The sequence below is a fragment of the Eptesicus fuscus genome, chromosome 2 (assembly GCF_027574615.1).
Source record: "Eptesicus fuscus isolate TK198812 chromosome 2, DD_ASM_mEF_20220401, whole genome shotgun sequence".
NCBI classification, from domain to species: domain Eukaryota; kingdom Metazoa; phylum Chordata; class Mammalia; order Chiroptera; family Vespertilionidae; genus Eptesicus; species Eptesicus fuscus.
The window spans coordinates 63,851,678-63,864,310 of NC_072474.1; the positions used below are offsets into that span (position 1 = coordinate 63,851,678).

The following is a 12,633-nucleotide window of genomic DNA, read 5'->3' on the forward strand; positions in this document are numbered from 1 at the left end:
ACTCACCTTTTATTAGTGATTCTTCTGTGCTCCTTGTATCTCATTGTCCCTTAATTACAGCTCTGGGGTTTGTAGACTATAAGAGTTGACGTGAGCTTTATATTGGATTTAGTTATAATGTTTAATTTCATATAAGCAGGGTCTTTTCTGAAACTAATAACATAAGACTATAAAGAGATCTGATCTGTAAACTGTAAAGTGCAGTGATTCTTAACCTTTTGGGATTCCACTCCTTTTTGAGGATCTGATGGAAGCACTGGATTATCTTCCTAGAAAAATGCACACATACATAGGATTTTCTTAAAAAATCTCCTATTAGATGATATTAAATTAATTTTTCATTTTTTTAAAGAAATGTTGTCACTCTTAGCTTAATTCCAGCTCAAAAAGTTTTTATTTGTTAGACTCCAGATAAATATGATACTATTTAGTTCAGTAATCAGTGCACAGATGCTTCTTTGGTTTTGGTTGCGTGAGATGAGTCTACAACATTGATAATACTAAATAAATCCTGTACTAAACATATGTGCCCATCCATAATGATATATTTTGCCTACAAAAGATGGGTACTTTTACAAAAGGCACTGCTGGCTAGGGATTGTATTCCTGGTTTGGGAGTCAAAGTTTCCAGTTCTGTTACCTCCTCTTTTTACTTTCTGAGGTATGTAGCATTGTAAGATTGGTGTTTTTTTTTTTTTTCCTTAGACTAGTACTGCTGGGTTTTAGTATTGTTTCACAAAATTATCATTTAGAAAATGAGCAGAAAGAGGAAAGTTTCTACTTAATGGCATACTGTTGTTATGGAAAGTTGAATGAAAAAATAAGAGTTCTATTCTGGAACATAAATTTTCTCTTTTTATTGTTGTTATTCATTCTCGCCCGAGGATATCTTTTCCATTGATTTTTTAAAAAAAATCCTCTTCTTTCTTTTTCCATTGATTTTTTTTGGAGAGAGTGGAAGGTAGGGGGAGAGACAGCGAGAGAGAAACATCAAAGCGAGAGAGACACATTGATTGGTTGCCTCCTGCATGTGTCCTGACCAGGGTATCGAGCCTGCAACTGAGGCATGTGCCCTTGACTGGAATTGAATCTGGGACCTTTTATTCTGAGAGCCAACTATCTGCTGATCCAAACTGGCTAGCGTAGAACATAAATTTTCTTCAGTAGATGTATTAATGAAGATTCACTGGGTTAAGTATTTTAAATTGTTTACTTTTGTAATAGCTCACACACTAGTCTCAGCACTCTGTAATACCTCATTTAATTCTCTCAACAACCCAATGGTATCAGTACGTGTATGACACTTACTTTACCAACACACACATAGGCAAAGTTACAGGCCTAAAGTCAGAGGTTGGACTTGGTGGAGCTGAGATTTAAACTGAGGATAGTGGCTCCAGGCTCTATACTCTTTAACTGCTGTACTATATGATATTATCTTATAGATGGCATCTATGAGCAAGCACTATCCTCACAACTTCCTTTTTATATTTTTAGAATGATTTTGTTCCATGTAAAATAGTCTTGAATGAACAATTCTTCATAGTGTGAATTCTAATCCTATCTATAATAATAAAAGCAGATGACCTTCTGGACAAAAGGCAGGGCTGTGAGGGAAGCCCTGGTCCCAGGTGCCACAGGGAAGCCAGTGCCAGCAGCTGGGGGGAGGAAGGCTCCTACTCTTGCACGAATTTCATGCATTGGGCCTCTAGTCCTATATAATAAAAGCCTAATATGCAAATGGACCGAACAGCAGAACAACAGGCAGAACGACTGGTCGCTGTGACACGCACTGACCATCAGGGGGCAGACGTTCAATGCCAGAGCCACCCCCAGCCCGCAGGCCCCAGCCCAGCCAAGGCAGATACCAGCGGGGGGCCCCCTGATCGCCCCACCCGTTGCCCCACAGATCGGCCCTGATCACTGGCTAGGCCTAGGGACCCTACCCGTGCACGAATTTCATGCACCAGGTCTCTAGTCACATATAATATTAAAAAAAACTACACAAAGCTTTTAAAGCAAGTCTCACTTGGAAAGTACACATGGTTTAATCTGAGCCTTCTTTGTATTTTCAAGAATATTAGTTACAGCAGGCGTCCTCAAACTACGGCCCGCGGGCCACATGTGGGTGTTTTTGCCGTTTTGTTTTTTTACTTCAAAATATAAGATATGTGCAGTGTGCATAGGAATTTGTTCATAGTTTTTTTTAAACTATAGTCCGGCCCTCCAACGGTCTGAGGGACAGTGAACTGGCCCCTGTTTAAAAAGTTTGAGGACCCCTGAGTTACAGCCTGGTCAATGTGGCTCAGTAGTTGAGTGTGTTTCCATGAACCAGAAGGTCACGGGTTTGGCACATGCCCTGGTTGTGGGCTCAATCCCCAGTAGCGGGCATGCAGGAGGCAGCTGATCAATGATTCTTATCATTGATGTTTCTATCTCTCTCCCCCTTCCTCTCTCTGAAATCAATAAAAGTAAAAAAGCAAAAAAAAAAAAGTATTAGTTACAATTAATGAATGATCTTTTTTTTTTTTTAGAAAGTATTTTTAAAAAATATATTTTATTGATTTTTTACAGAGAGGAAGAGAGAGGGATAGAGAGTTAGAAACATCGATCAGCTGCCTCCTGCACACCTCCTACTGGGGATGTAGCTGCAACCAAGGTACATGCCCTTGACCGGAATCAAACCTGGGACCTTTCAGTCCACAGGCCGATGCTCTATCCACTGAGCCAAACCGGTTAGGGCAATGAATGATCAATTTTAAGAGAAGGAAATAGACATGCATTCAGTTGAAGCTGTATTTCAATAGCAATTTTAGTAGTTTTATTAAAAATTGATTTTAGAGAGAGGAAAAGAGAGAAAAGTCAATGCGAGAGAGAAACATTGATCCACCAGCTCCTGGCCAGGGATTGAACCTGCTACTTAGGTAAGTGCCCTGACCTGGTTTCTGCCACCTTTTGGTGTAGGGACCATGCGCCAACCAATTGAGCCACTTAGTAGTTTTGAGAATGATTACAATAGGTAGGTTATGGTACTACTGTTTAGTTAGATTCAAACCACATAATGTAGTTCTACGCCATTTTGTAGTATAGTTTTTTTCCCCCTCAGGTAGTATTGAAGCCTTGTGTTCAGTACACGTTAATAAGTGGAACTGCTTCTGGTGGAACAGCTTCTGGTGGAACATTGAGTACTAAGACAAAAAAGTAGACTTTTATAAATCCTTTGAATCCCCACTTAACTATTTTATGTTCTTTCGAATTTATCTCTTTCTCTTCCAGTAGATGTTACACATTAACTAGTGTTCATGAATTAGTTAATGAATTAGGTAGCCTTTGTTTTACCTTTGCTCTTAGAGAAACTGTATTTCTATTCAGTTGGGTTTTTAGAGAAGTATATATATATATATATATATATATATATATGTGTGTGTGTGTGTGTGTGTGTGTGTGTGTGTGTGTGTGTGTGTGTGTGTGTACACACACACACATATTTATCCATTTTGTTTTCACTTTTAGAAATTATTTACAGGCATTTTATAAAACCCATTTTTAAAAAGTACTAACCATACTTTTCTCTATTTTTTTACATAAGAAAAGGTCTTTTACACAGTTAAGGTAAAAAATTAAGTATTTTACCTGAAATTGAGCTTTTTAGCTTATCAGTCTATTTGAATGTCCCTAAATATGAACATTTAAAACTTGAAATCAAGCAAAATTTCTGTGTACCTACCCTATGCTGAGTAACTTTGGTCCAAAAAGGGTAAAAATTGTAACACTTGATTTAAAAAAGACATCATTTGTCTAATTAGTGAGACAAGATGACATATACAACTATTAGTAAAATGGCAGTGAGAAATATGTGAACAATATCTACTAAAAGAATGTTATAAAGTTTTGTTAAGGTTGAATAAGAAACTTTATTATAAAATGCTTAAAGTGTGGTACAGACAAATATAAACAGTTAAGAGTGGATTGGACCATTAGGGCAGTTTTCATGAAGGAGCTGGGACTTGAGCTTAACAATTGCCCGAGAGGAAGAAGATGGCATCTTACCTTATAATAGACAAATATGCAAATTGACCGCACCTTCGCTACACCCAAGCCATGCCCACCAACCAAGCCACGCCCACCAACCACGCCCACCAGGAAACCGTTGCAGGGACGTTGGGGTGTGGCTTTCCCGGCCTTAAGCACCAGCAGGGAGCCTGCACGGATCGCAGGAAACCACTGGGGGTCGGCTCCTGCGATCGGTAGCAGGGACGCTGGGTGCGGCCTTGGGCACCAACAGGGAGCCTGCACAGATCGCAGGCAACGACCAGGGGGTCGGCTCCTACGATCCGTAGCAGGGACGCTGGGTGCGGCCGAGCCCAAGGCTGGGAAAGCTGCCCGAGGCTTTCCCGGCCTTGGGCACCAGCGGGGAGCCTGCACGGATCGCAGGAAACCACTGGGGGTCGGCTCCTGCGATCCTTAGCAGGGATGTTGCGTGCAGCCGAGCCCAAGGCCACCGCCCGGGGCCAAGCCCCGACCCTGAAAGAAGGCAGAAGGCAGTGGCCACAGCCAAGGCCTGCGTCCCCGGTGCCAGCAGAAAACTGGTACAGGCAGCCAGCCAGGTGAATGAAGGTCTATTGCACGAATCTTCGTGCAAACGGGCTACTAGTTTCATATAAAGAAAATAGGCTTCCTTTTTACTTCTTAGAAAATTGGGATTGTTATTTCCCCCCCCCCCACAATAATCTTAGGAAACTAGTATAGTTTTCTTGATTAATTTTATGATAGTAATTTAAAAAACTAGTTAGCATATTAAACACTTATTAACCTATGTGCAAGGCATTGGCACTCTATAAAATACATTATTTCATTTAAACCTTACAACACCCCATGAGATAGTCACTTTCATCCCCATTTTACAGATGTAGAAACTGGGGCTCAGAGTGGTTAAATAATGTGTCCAAAGTATAAGTAGCAGAGCCAATATTCAAATAGAGGATTGAGTTTATAGGCCTTTCTTTTAACCACATGAGTATTCAACCTCCTAATCCACTTTTGTCTAACTTAACTAACCTAGCACAGATGCTAAACTATGTTTCTTCTCTTAATTTTACCATGTATCATAGTTGCTATGCCATTATTTCTCCTAAATGTTAATATTTCTCCTATGATTAAAATTGAATATCTGAACTTGTTGAAGTAACAAGTAAGAACTTGGACTCCGGAACTAAACGTCTGAGTTTAAATCTTGGCTCTGCTTCTTGCTAGCATGTACAAATTATTTAACCTTTCTGTGCCTTAATTTTATCATCTGTAAAATGCTCTTCAAATATAAACAACTTGAACCTGTAAGACACAAGGCATATTGTTAGTCTAAGGTCCTCTTAAGGAAACGAGTAGAGGATGAACTTCATCCTTTACAGATGAGTAAGAAAACTGGCCAAAGTACTGTTGGAGGGCATTGAGTATATTTAACTATAGTCCTGAGACTAAAAAGTGGGAATAAGGAAGAAAGAATAAAATGTGCATGTTAAATATCTGACAATGTAGGAATTGGTTATAAAATTTTTAAAAAATTAAAAGAACTGGGAAGTAGTAACAAAATTGGAAGTAGAATAAGTTAGTGGATTGCCTCATCTGTAATGGCTGGGAGTCAAAGGACATCATTAAAGCTGACAAATCAGTTAGAAGTGTAAGTATATTTAACAGTTCAAAGGTAAACATTGAGGAAGATAATACTATTGACTATAACTATGTAGTGCAAGAGGGGCAATAATTTTATACAAGCTAATTTCTGTAGTGCTCATAGTAACTTTATAGACAATTAATGGTATTAAATAAAAATATTTAAATAAAAGATCTTTTAAACAGCTAAGAATTTAAAAATTAAATGTTTTCCCTGAAATTGGGCTTTGTAGCTCATCAGTCTAGTTGAGGGGGGCAATGTGGGAAAAATGGGGGGCATCTGTAATACTCTTAACAATAAAGATAAATAAAAACAAAAAAGAAAGAAAAGCATCTGACAAAATTCAACACCCAGTCTTTATAAATAGAATTCAATAAAACAGTAATCAATGGCTATTTCCTTACATTATATACACTTAATATATGTACATTTGTATGTATATGTCAAATCCCAAAATCTTGCTCAGAGGTGATACAGGAGGTTTTCCCACTTAAAAAAAAGAAGAAGAAGAAGAAGACAAGAAATCTCACTGTAATCACTACTGTTTACTATGGTATTACAGATACTAGCCAACTTGGACAAGAGAAAAGAAATTTGAGGAATAACAGTTTGAAACAGAAGCGACTGTCACTATTGGTGCATGATATGAGTATATATGTGGAAAACCCAACAGAATCTACTGAGAAACTACTCCAGAAACAGAATTCAATAAGATAGCAGGATACAAAATTAATACGAACAAATCTTTAGCCACAGACAATAGTGCAGTGAAAGCCTAGGCAGAGTGGGTTCGGGGTAGACGGGGTCAATAGGGGAAAATAGGGGACATCTGTAATACTTTCAACAATAAAGATACATTTAAGAAAAAAAATCATTAGCCTTCATATAAGATGATAGACAGTATAACGAAAGGATGGGGGGAGGGGGGGACACATTTACAAATAAACCAAAAAATGAAATAGGAATAAGTAAGCCCAATATGCCAAAGAAAATGTAAAACAATGCTGAAAGATTAAAAAAAAAAAGAAAGAAAAGATTACTTAAATCAAGGCACCACGTTCTCACAATGGCCTGTGTGGCTGAGTTGGTTTGGTATTGTCCCATGCACCCAGAGAGGTTGCTGGTTTGAATATCAGTTGTGCCTGAGTTGTGGGCTGGATTCCCAGTAGGAGGTGTGCAGGAGGCAGCCCTTGGATGTTCAGTGCTTTCACTTTGACATTTCTCTTTCTCTCTCTCTCTCTCTAAAAATAAATAAAAAAAATATTTTTTAAAAAGGCACCCTATTCTCAATAGGAAGATTCAAACATCTTGTTAATTTCCATTAATTTATTAAACTTGAGGCAGGTTCAGTAAAATTACTATTTTTTTCTCTGGAATTGACAAAAACTACTACAATATTTATGTAGTAAGAGGGTATCAAGGAAAATAGGGGAAAGCAGTGGGTTGGAGTTATTGAAGTCTTACTCATAAAAAGTCTCAATATTTAAAACAATGGAGTGCCTAACATGTAAATAAACAAATGGACCTATGGAATGGAAATCCGGAAATAAACCTAAGTATATACAGGAATGTAAAGCCTAACCTACATTCTAATACCTACAAGAATATAAACCTAAATAGTAAATTCAGAAATAAACCTAAATATAGAAATTTGGTACATGATAAACATGATATCTAAAATTAGTAGGTAGCCCTGGCCGGTTTGGCTCAATGGATAGAGCATTGGTCTGGACTGAAAGGTCCCAGGTTCAATTCCGGTCAAGGGCACATACCTCGGCTGCAGGCTCCTCCCCGGCCCAGGACCTTGATGAAGCACCTGCAGGAGACAACCAATCAATGTGTTTCTCTCGCATCCATGTTTCTCTCTGTCTTTTCCTCTTTCTTCCACTCTCCCTAAAAACAAACAAATAAACAAAAAAATCAATGGAAAAATATCCTCGAGTGAGGATTAACAGAAAAAATAAATAAAATAAAATTAGTAGGTAAAAGATGTTTCAATAAATGGTTTTGGAGTGATAAGGGGGGGAAAAAAACACTTTGAACATACATTGTATGCCAGTATATACTCTAAGTGAGTCAAAATTTAAATGTAAAGAATAAGCCATAAATGGGTTTGCTAGAAGAAAAATATGGGTGAGTTTCTTCATAATCTTGACATGAAAAAGGTCTTTCTAACTAATCAAAATTCAGAAACCCTTTTAAAGGTGACAAATTTAACTATAAAAAATAATTATGGTACATCCATACAATGGAATATTTTTCAGTGCTTAAAAGAAATGAGCTGTCAAGTCACAAAAAGACATGGAGGAACCTTAAATGCCTATTGCTGAAATATTTTATGATTGTAACTAAATTACATTTCAGAAAAGGCAAAACTATGGAGACAGTAAAAAGATCAGTGTTTTCTAGGAGGGAGGGAGAAAGAGGGATGAATAGATGGAGCATAGCGAATTTTTAGGGCAGGGAAACTTCTGAATGATACTGTAACAGTAGGTATGTGTCATTATACATTAAACCCATGGAATGTATAACACCAAGAGTGAACCCTAATGGTAACTATGGACTTTGGGATATGTGTCTATGTTGAGTCATTGCCTGAAACAAATGTAACACTATGGTGCAGGATTTTGATAATGGGAAAGGCTGTAGTTGGGGGAGTAGGGAAGAGAGGTATTTGGGAATTTAATATACTTTCACTCAAATTTTCCGTGAACCTAAAACTGTTCTAATAAATAAAATCCATTTTTTGAAATCTTGTGAAAGGTAAAAATATATACATATAAGCAAAGTCAAAAGATAAAGTCTGACAACATAATAGAAAAATAGAAAAATGATACGAATAGACAGAAAAGGAAATATGGATGACCCATGACCACAGAAAAAAAGATGTTCAACATTATTTATATTATGAGAAATGCAAATTGTAACTATACACAGCTAACATATTCCACTGATCGATCCTGTTGGTAAAAATCTAAAGTGTTACCTCCAAACAAGTATAACTCTGGTAAGGCAGTAGGGCAGCAGCTACTCATATATTACTCTTGGGAATGTGAAAAGATACAGTTGCCATGGAGGGCAACATAGCAGTATCCATCATAATTTAAATTTCATTTGTTCTTTAATCTAGCAGTTTTACTTCTGGAAAATATAGGTGTCCTTGCCCATGAATGAAATAATATGTACAATGAGCATTTATTGCAGCATTTTTTGCAAAAAAATCGCAAAAGAGTAGAAACAACTCAGGTGTTCATCAGTAGCAGACCAAGTAATTAAATTATGGTACATCTTTATAGTAGAATAATGTGCCATATGAATGCATTTTTGTAGAATAACAGATTTTTTTTAAAGCTTGGAGTAACCGGTATTTAAAATTTTTCTACTTTATCTTATTATTTATTTTGAAATCAAACATCCTTATTTGCAGTTGTCACTGGGGCTGAGTCTTGCTGCTTGCTTATTTGCTGGCCTGCTCTCCCAGCTACATGGATAGGCGCAAGGCCTTGATGACATCTTGCAGGGCTGAGAAGTGCTTGGCTTAGTAGGCCAGGGCAGACTCTGCCTTGTTCATCTCCAGGTTGTGGTCTTTTTTTTTTTCTCCTTTTTAAATATATTTCTTTATTGATTTCAGAGAGTAAGGGAGAAGGAGAGATAGAAACAACAATGATGAGAGAGAATCATTGATCGGCTGCCTCCTGCACACTCCCTACTGGGGATCAAGCCCACAACCCAGGCACGTGCCCTTGGTCAGAATTGAACCTGGGACCCTTCAGTCCGCAGGCTGACGCTCTATCCACTGAGCCAAGCCGGCTAGGGCTTCAGGTCATAGTCTTGCTGCTTGGTCATTTCAGAGAGCTCAAGCCAGCCCGGCCTGTGCTGAATAATCTTCTCTTTTTAATATATTTTTATTGATTTGAAAGAGGGAGACACAGACAGAAACATCAATGATGAGAGAGAATCATTGATCGGTTGCCTCCTACACACCCCCCATTGAGGATCAAATCCGCAACCCAGGCATGTGCCCCTGACCGGAATTGAACCTGGGACCCTTCAGTCCATAGGCTGATGCTCTATCCATCGAGCCAAACCAGCTAGGGCTGAATAATCTTTTTGAGCTCTTCCATGGACCTCTTCTCCAGCTCCTTGATCTGAGTCATTAGAGCTGGACACCTGGGAAGACAATTCCTCTTCTGCCTTAGAAAAATTGCCTGCAATCAGGGACCCCTAAGAGCTGACTTCTGTCCCTTCTCTTTCCATCTGAGTTGACTCCCCACTGGGCCCACTTTGTGGGCTCAGCTCCTTGGTCCTGTCTGCATTTCTTTCTTTGTTTGTTTTTTTATTTATTTGTTTTTATTAATTTTGAGAGAGAGAGAGGAAGGGAGAAGGAGAGAGATAGAAACATAGATAAGAGATAAATATTGATCCCTGCCTCCGGCACACCACCTCCTATGGATTGAGCCTGCAAGCAACCTGGGCATGTGCCCTGACCAGGAACCAAAACCAGTGACCCTCATGGTGCATGGGACTACGCTCAACAATCTGAGCCACACTGGCCAGGGCTCTTGGTGTATTTAAAGTATATCCATAGGAGCTTATGCCTGGTGAGATTATGGCAATCCATGGCTTGGTGCCGACTAGAAAAAGCTGCTTTATCTTTAAATCTGTGGGTTTACTATATTCTTTGTAGTTAGTCTTTTAATTTAAAATTAATTTTAAGAACTGCTCTTATTGAATGATCCTGTTCCAGGAAGATGCACCTTATTTTTTATGTGCCTTTTCTTACCCCTAATACACTGCCACCTATCCTTGTCTGAGCAACCCAGGTGCCCTCACCCATGAATCAAACCCAAAACCCTTTGGTGCTCAGGCTGATGCTCTAACCACTGAGTAACACCAGGCAGGGCTTGTCTTAAAATAAGTGTTTCTTCTTTCTAATATTGAACATTCTCAACAAATGATACCTAATTTGATTTATTGGCATTAGGGGTTTACTAACGATGCAGTTGTTGGTACAGTATATTTCTGTGTTCTATGTTACATGTTCAATATATATCTATGTAAAATATTCTCTTGCCCTAGCTGGTTTGGCTCAGTGTATAGAGCATCGACCTGCTGGACTGAAGGATCCTGGGTTGTAGTCCGGTCAAGAGCACATGCCCAGGTTGTGGGCACGATCCCCAGTAGGGGGTGTGCAGGAGGCAGTTGATCAGTGATTCTCTCTCATCACTGATGTTTCTATCTCTCCCTCTCCCTTCCTCTCTGAAATCAATAAAAATGTATTTAAAAAAAATTCTCTTTAGCAGGATGAAGTTAAAGGAAGTAGATCGTACTGCCATGCAGGCATGGAGCCCTGCCCAGAATCATCCCATTTACCTAGCTACAGGTGAGTTCAACAGAAACAAGATAGTACAAGTCACCTAATTTCTTCTCTTCCACATCTGATTTATTCATATCTGTTCTTAAAGATTCAGATCAAGCTTCATCTCTAGAAAGCCTCTTCTTCCCTGGCAAGATACCTCCCTCATTCCTGTCAGCTGAGTTCTATGACTTTCCTCCGTGTTCCCATGGCACCTGTACATCATAGCATTAATCATGATATATTTATAGTGTCATCCCATTTTATAAAAATTATGTTTTATCTTTATTCCTCCAGTACTAAACACAATAGATAAGTTTTTTAAAAACCTGTTAAATATCAATTTAAATGAAGAACAATTTTGATGCTAGCTTTTTTATATAAAAAGAGTTGGAGTTATATCATTTGTGACTATAAACAGATATAGTGAATCATGGTGGTGTTTTTACAGAGAGCTTTTAAAATTATCTGCACTACTCACTCTTACAAATGTCATCTCCGAGCCCTGTGTTAGGATCTTATTGCTGTAGTAATTTAAACATCTGCTCAATGGCATATGAGCTGATTTCAGTTACTATTATAGCACTCATGACTGAGATAATTGAAAAACATGCCTCTAATTTCTATTTTGTATGGTTTGCTGAGACTCTTATTTTTGCATGCATAGTTACCATAAATGTATTTTCTATAGGAACATCTGCTCAGCAATTGGATGCAACATTTAGTACCAATGCTTCCCTTGAGATATTTGAATTAGATCTTTCTGATCCATCCTTGGATATGAAATCTTGTGCCACCTTTTCTTCTTCTCACAGGTATGAGATTCGACCTTAAATTCATGATTATATTTAATTATATGTTGTGAGTAATGCCTAGTTTGTCTATAAATGTATCATTATTAGAAATTGCAAGGAATACTACCAATAATGACATGAGATAGTTGGTGAAAAAATACATTAGTGAATTTCTGTGGAAGTAGAGTTAATGTCTATTAACTTTTTTTTTTAAATGTATTTTTATTGATTTCAGAGAGGAAGGGAGAGGGAGAGAGAGAGAAACATCAATGATGATAGAGAATCATTGATTGGCTGCCTCCTGCACACCCCCTACTGGGGATCAAGCCCGCAACCTGGGCATGTGCTCTGACTGGGAATTAAACTGGTGACCTCTTGGATCCTGGGTTGATGCTCAACCACTGAGCCACATGTCTATTGACTTTTTATTGCTGACTGTTATGTGTAGAATAGGAAGGAAATGATATAGTTTCTAATTTTTTTCCCTCATAATATAGTAGAGTTACTTTCTTTTATTTCCTTTTTCTTACCTGTTTACAAAAAAAGGAAGGTATGATTAGAAAAGAAATTAGTTGGATGAATATTAAGATGTAAATAGTAATTATCTCTGAATAGTAGGTTATTTTTTTTCTTGTATTTATCTATATTTGAAAATATATTTCACAGAGAATTTTATTGACGTGATTTCTGATACAGTAGGTATTTGGATCACCTTTCCAAGTATTTAGGGCCTATTGAAAGTATACTTTTATTTAAGTAATAAAATTGCTTTATTGCCTCATTAGCTTTTGGCAGATTTTGATGAAGAGATT

The 12,633-nt window shown here is 38.0% G+C and overlaps 1 protein-coding gene across 10 annotated transcripts in view; it reads left to right on the top strand.

Moving 5' to 3' along the window:
- The window catches only part of SEC31A (SEC31 homolog A, COPII coat complex component), a 79,526-nt gene that overhangs the window by 952 nt on the left and 65,941 nt on the right, over positions 1-12,633 (top strand). For all 10 annotated transcript variants that reach the window (XM_054727783.1, XM_054727784.1, XM_054727785.1 and 7 more), the window contains exons 2-3: positions 10,975-11,054; positions 11,719-11,842. In XM_054727783.1, coding sequence (XP_054583758.1) covers positions 10,975-11,054; positions 11,719-11,842 — 204 coding nt within the window. The remainder of the gene's footprint in view (positions 1-10,974; positions 11,055-11,718; positions 11,843-12,633) is intronic.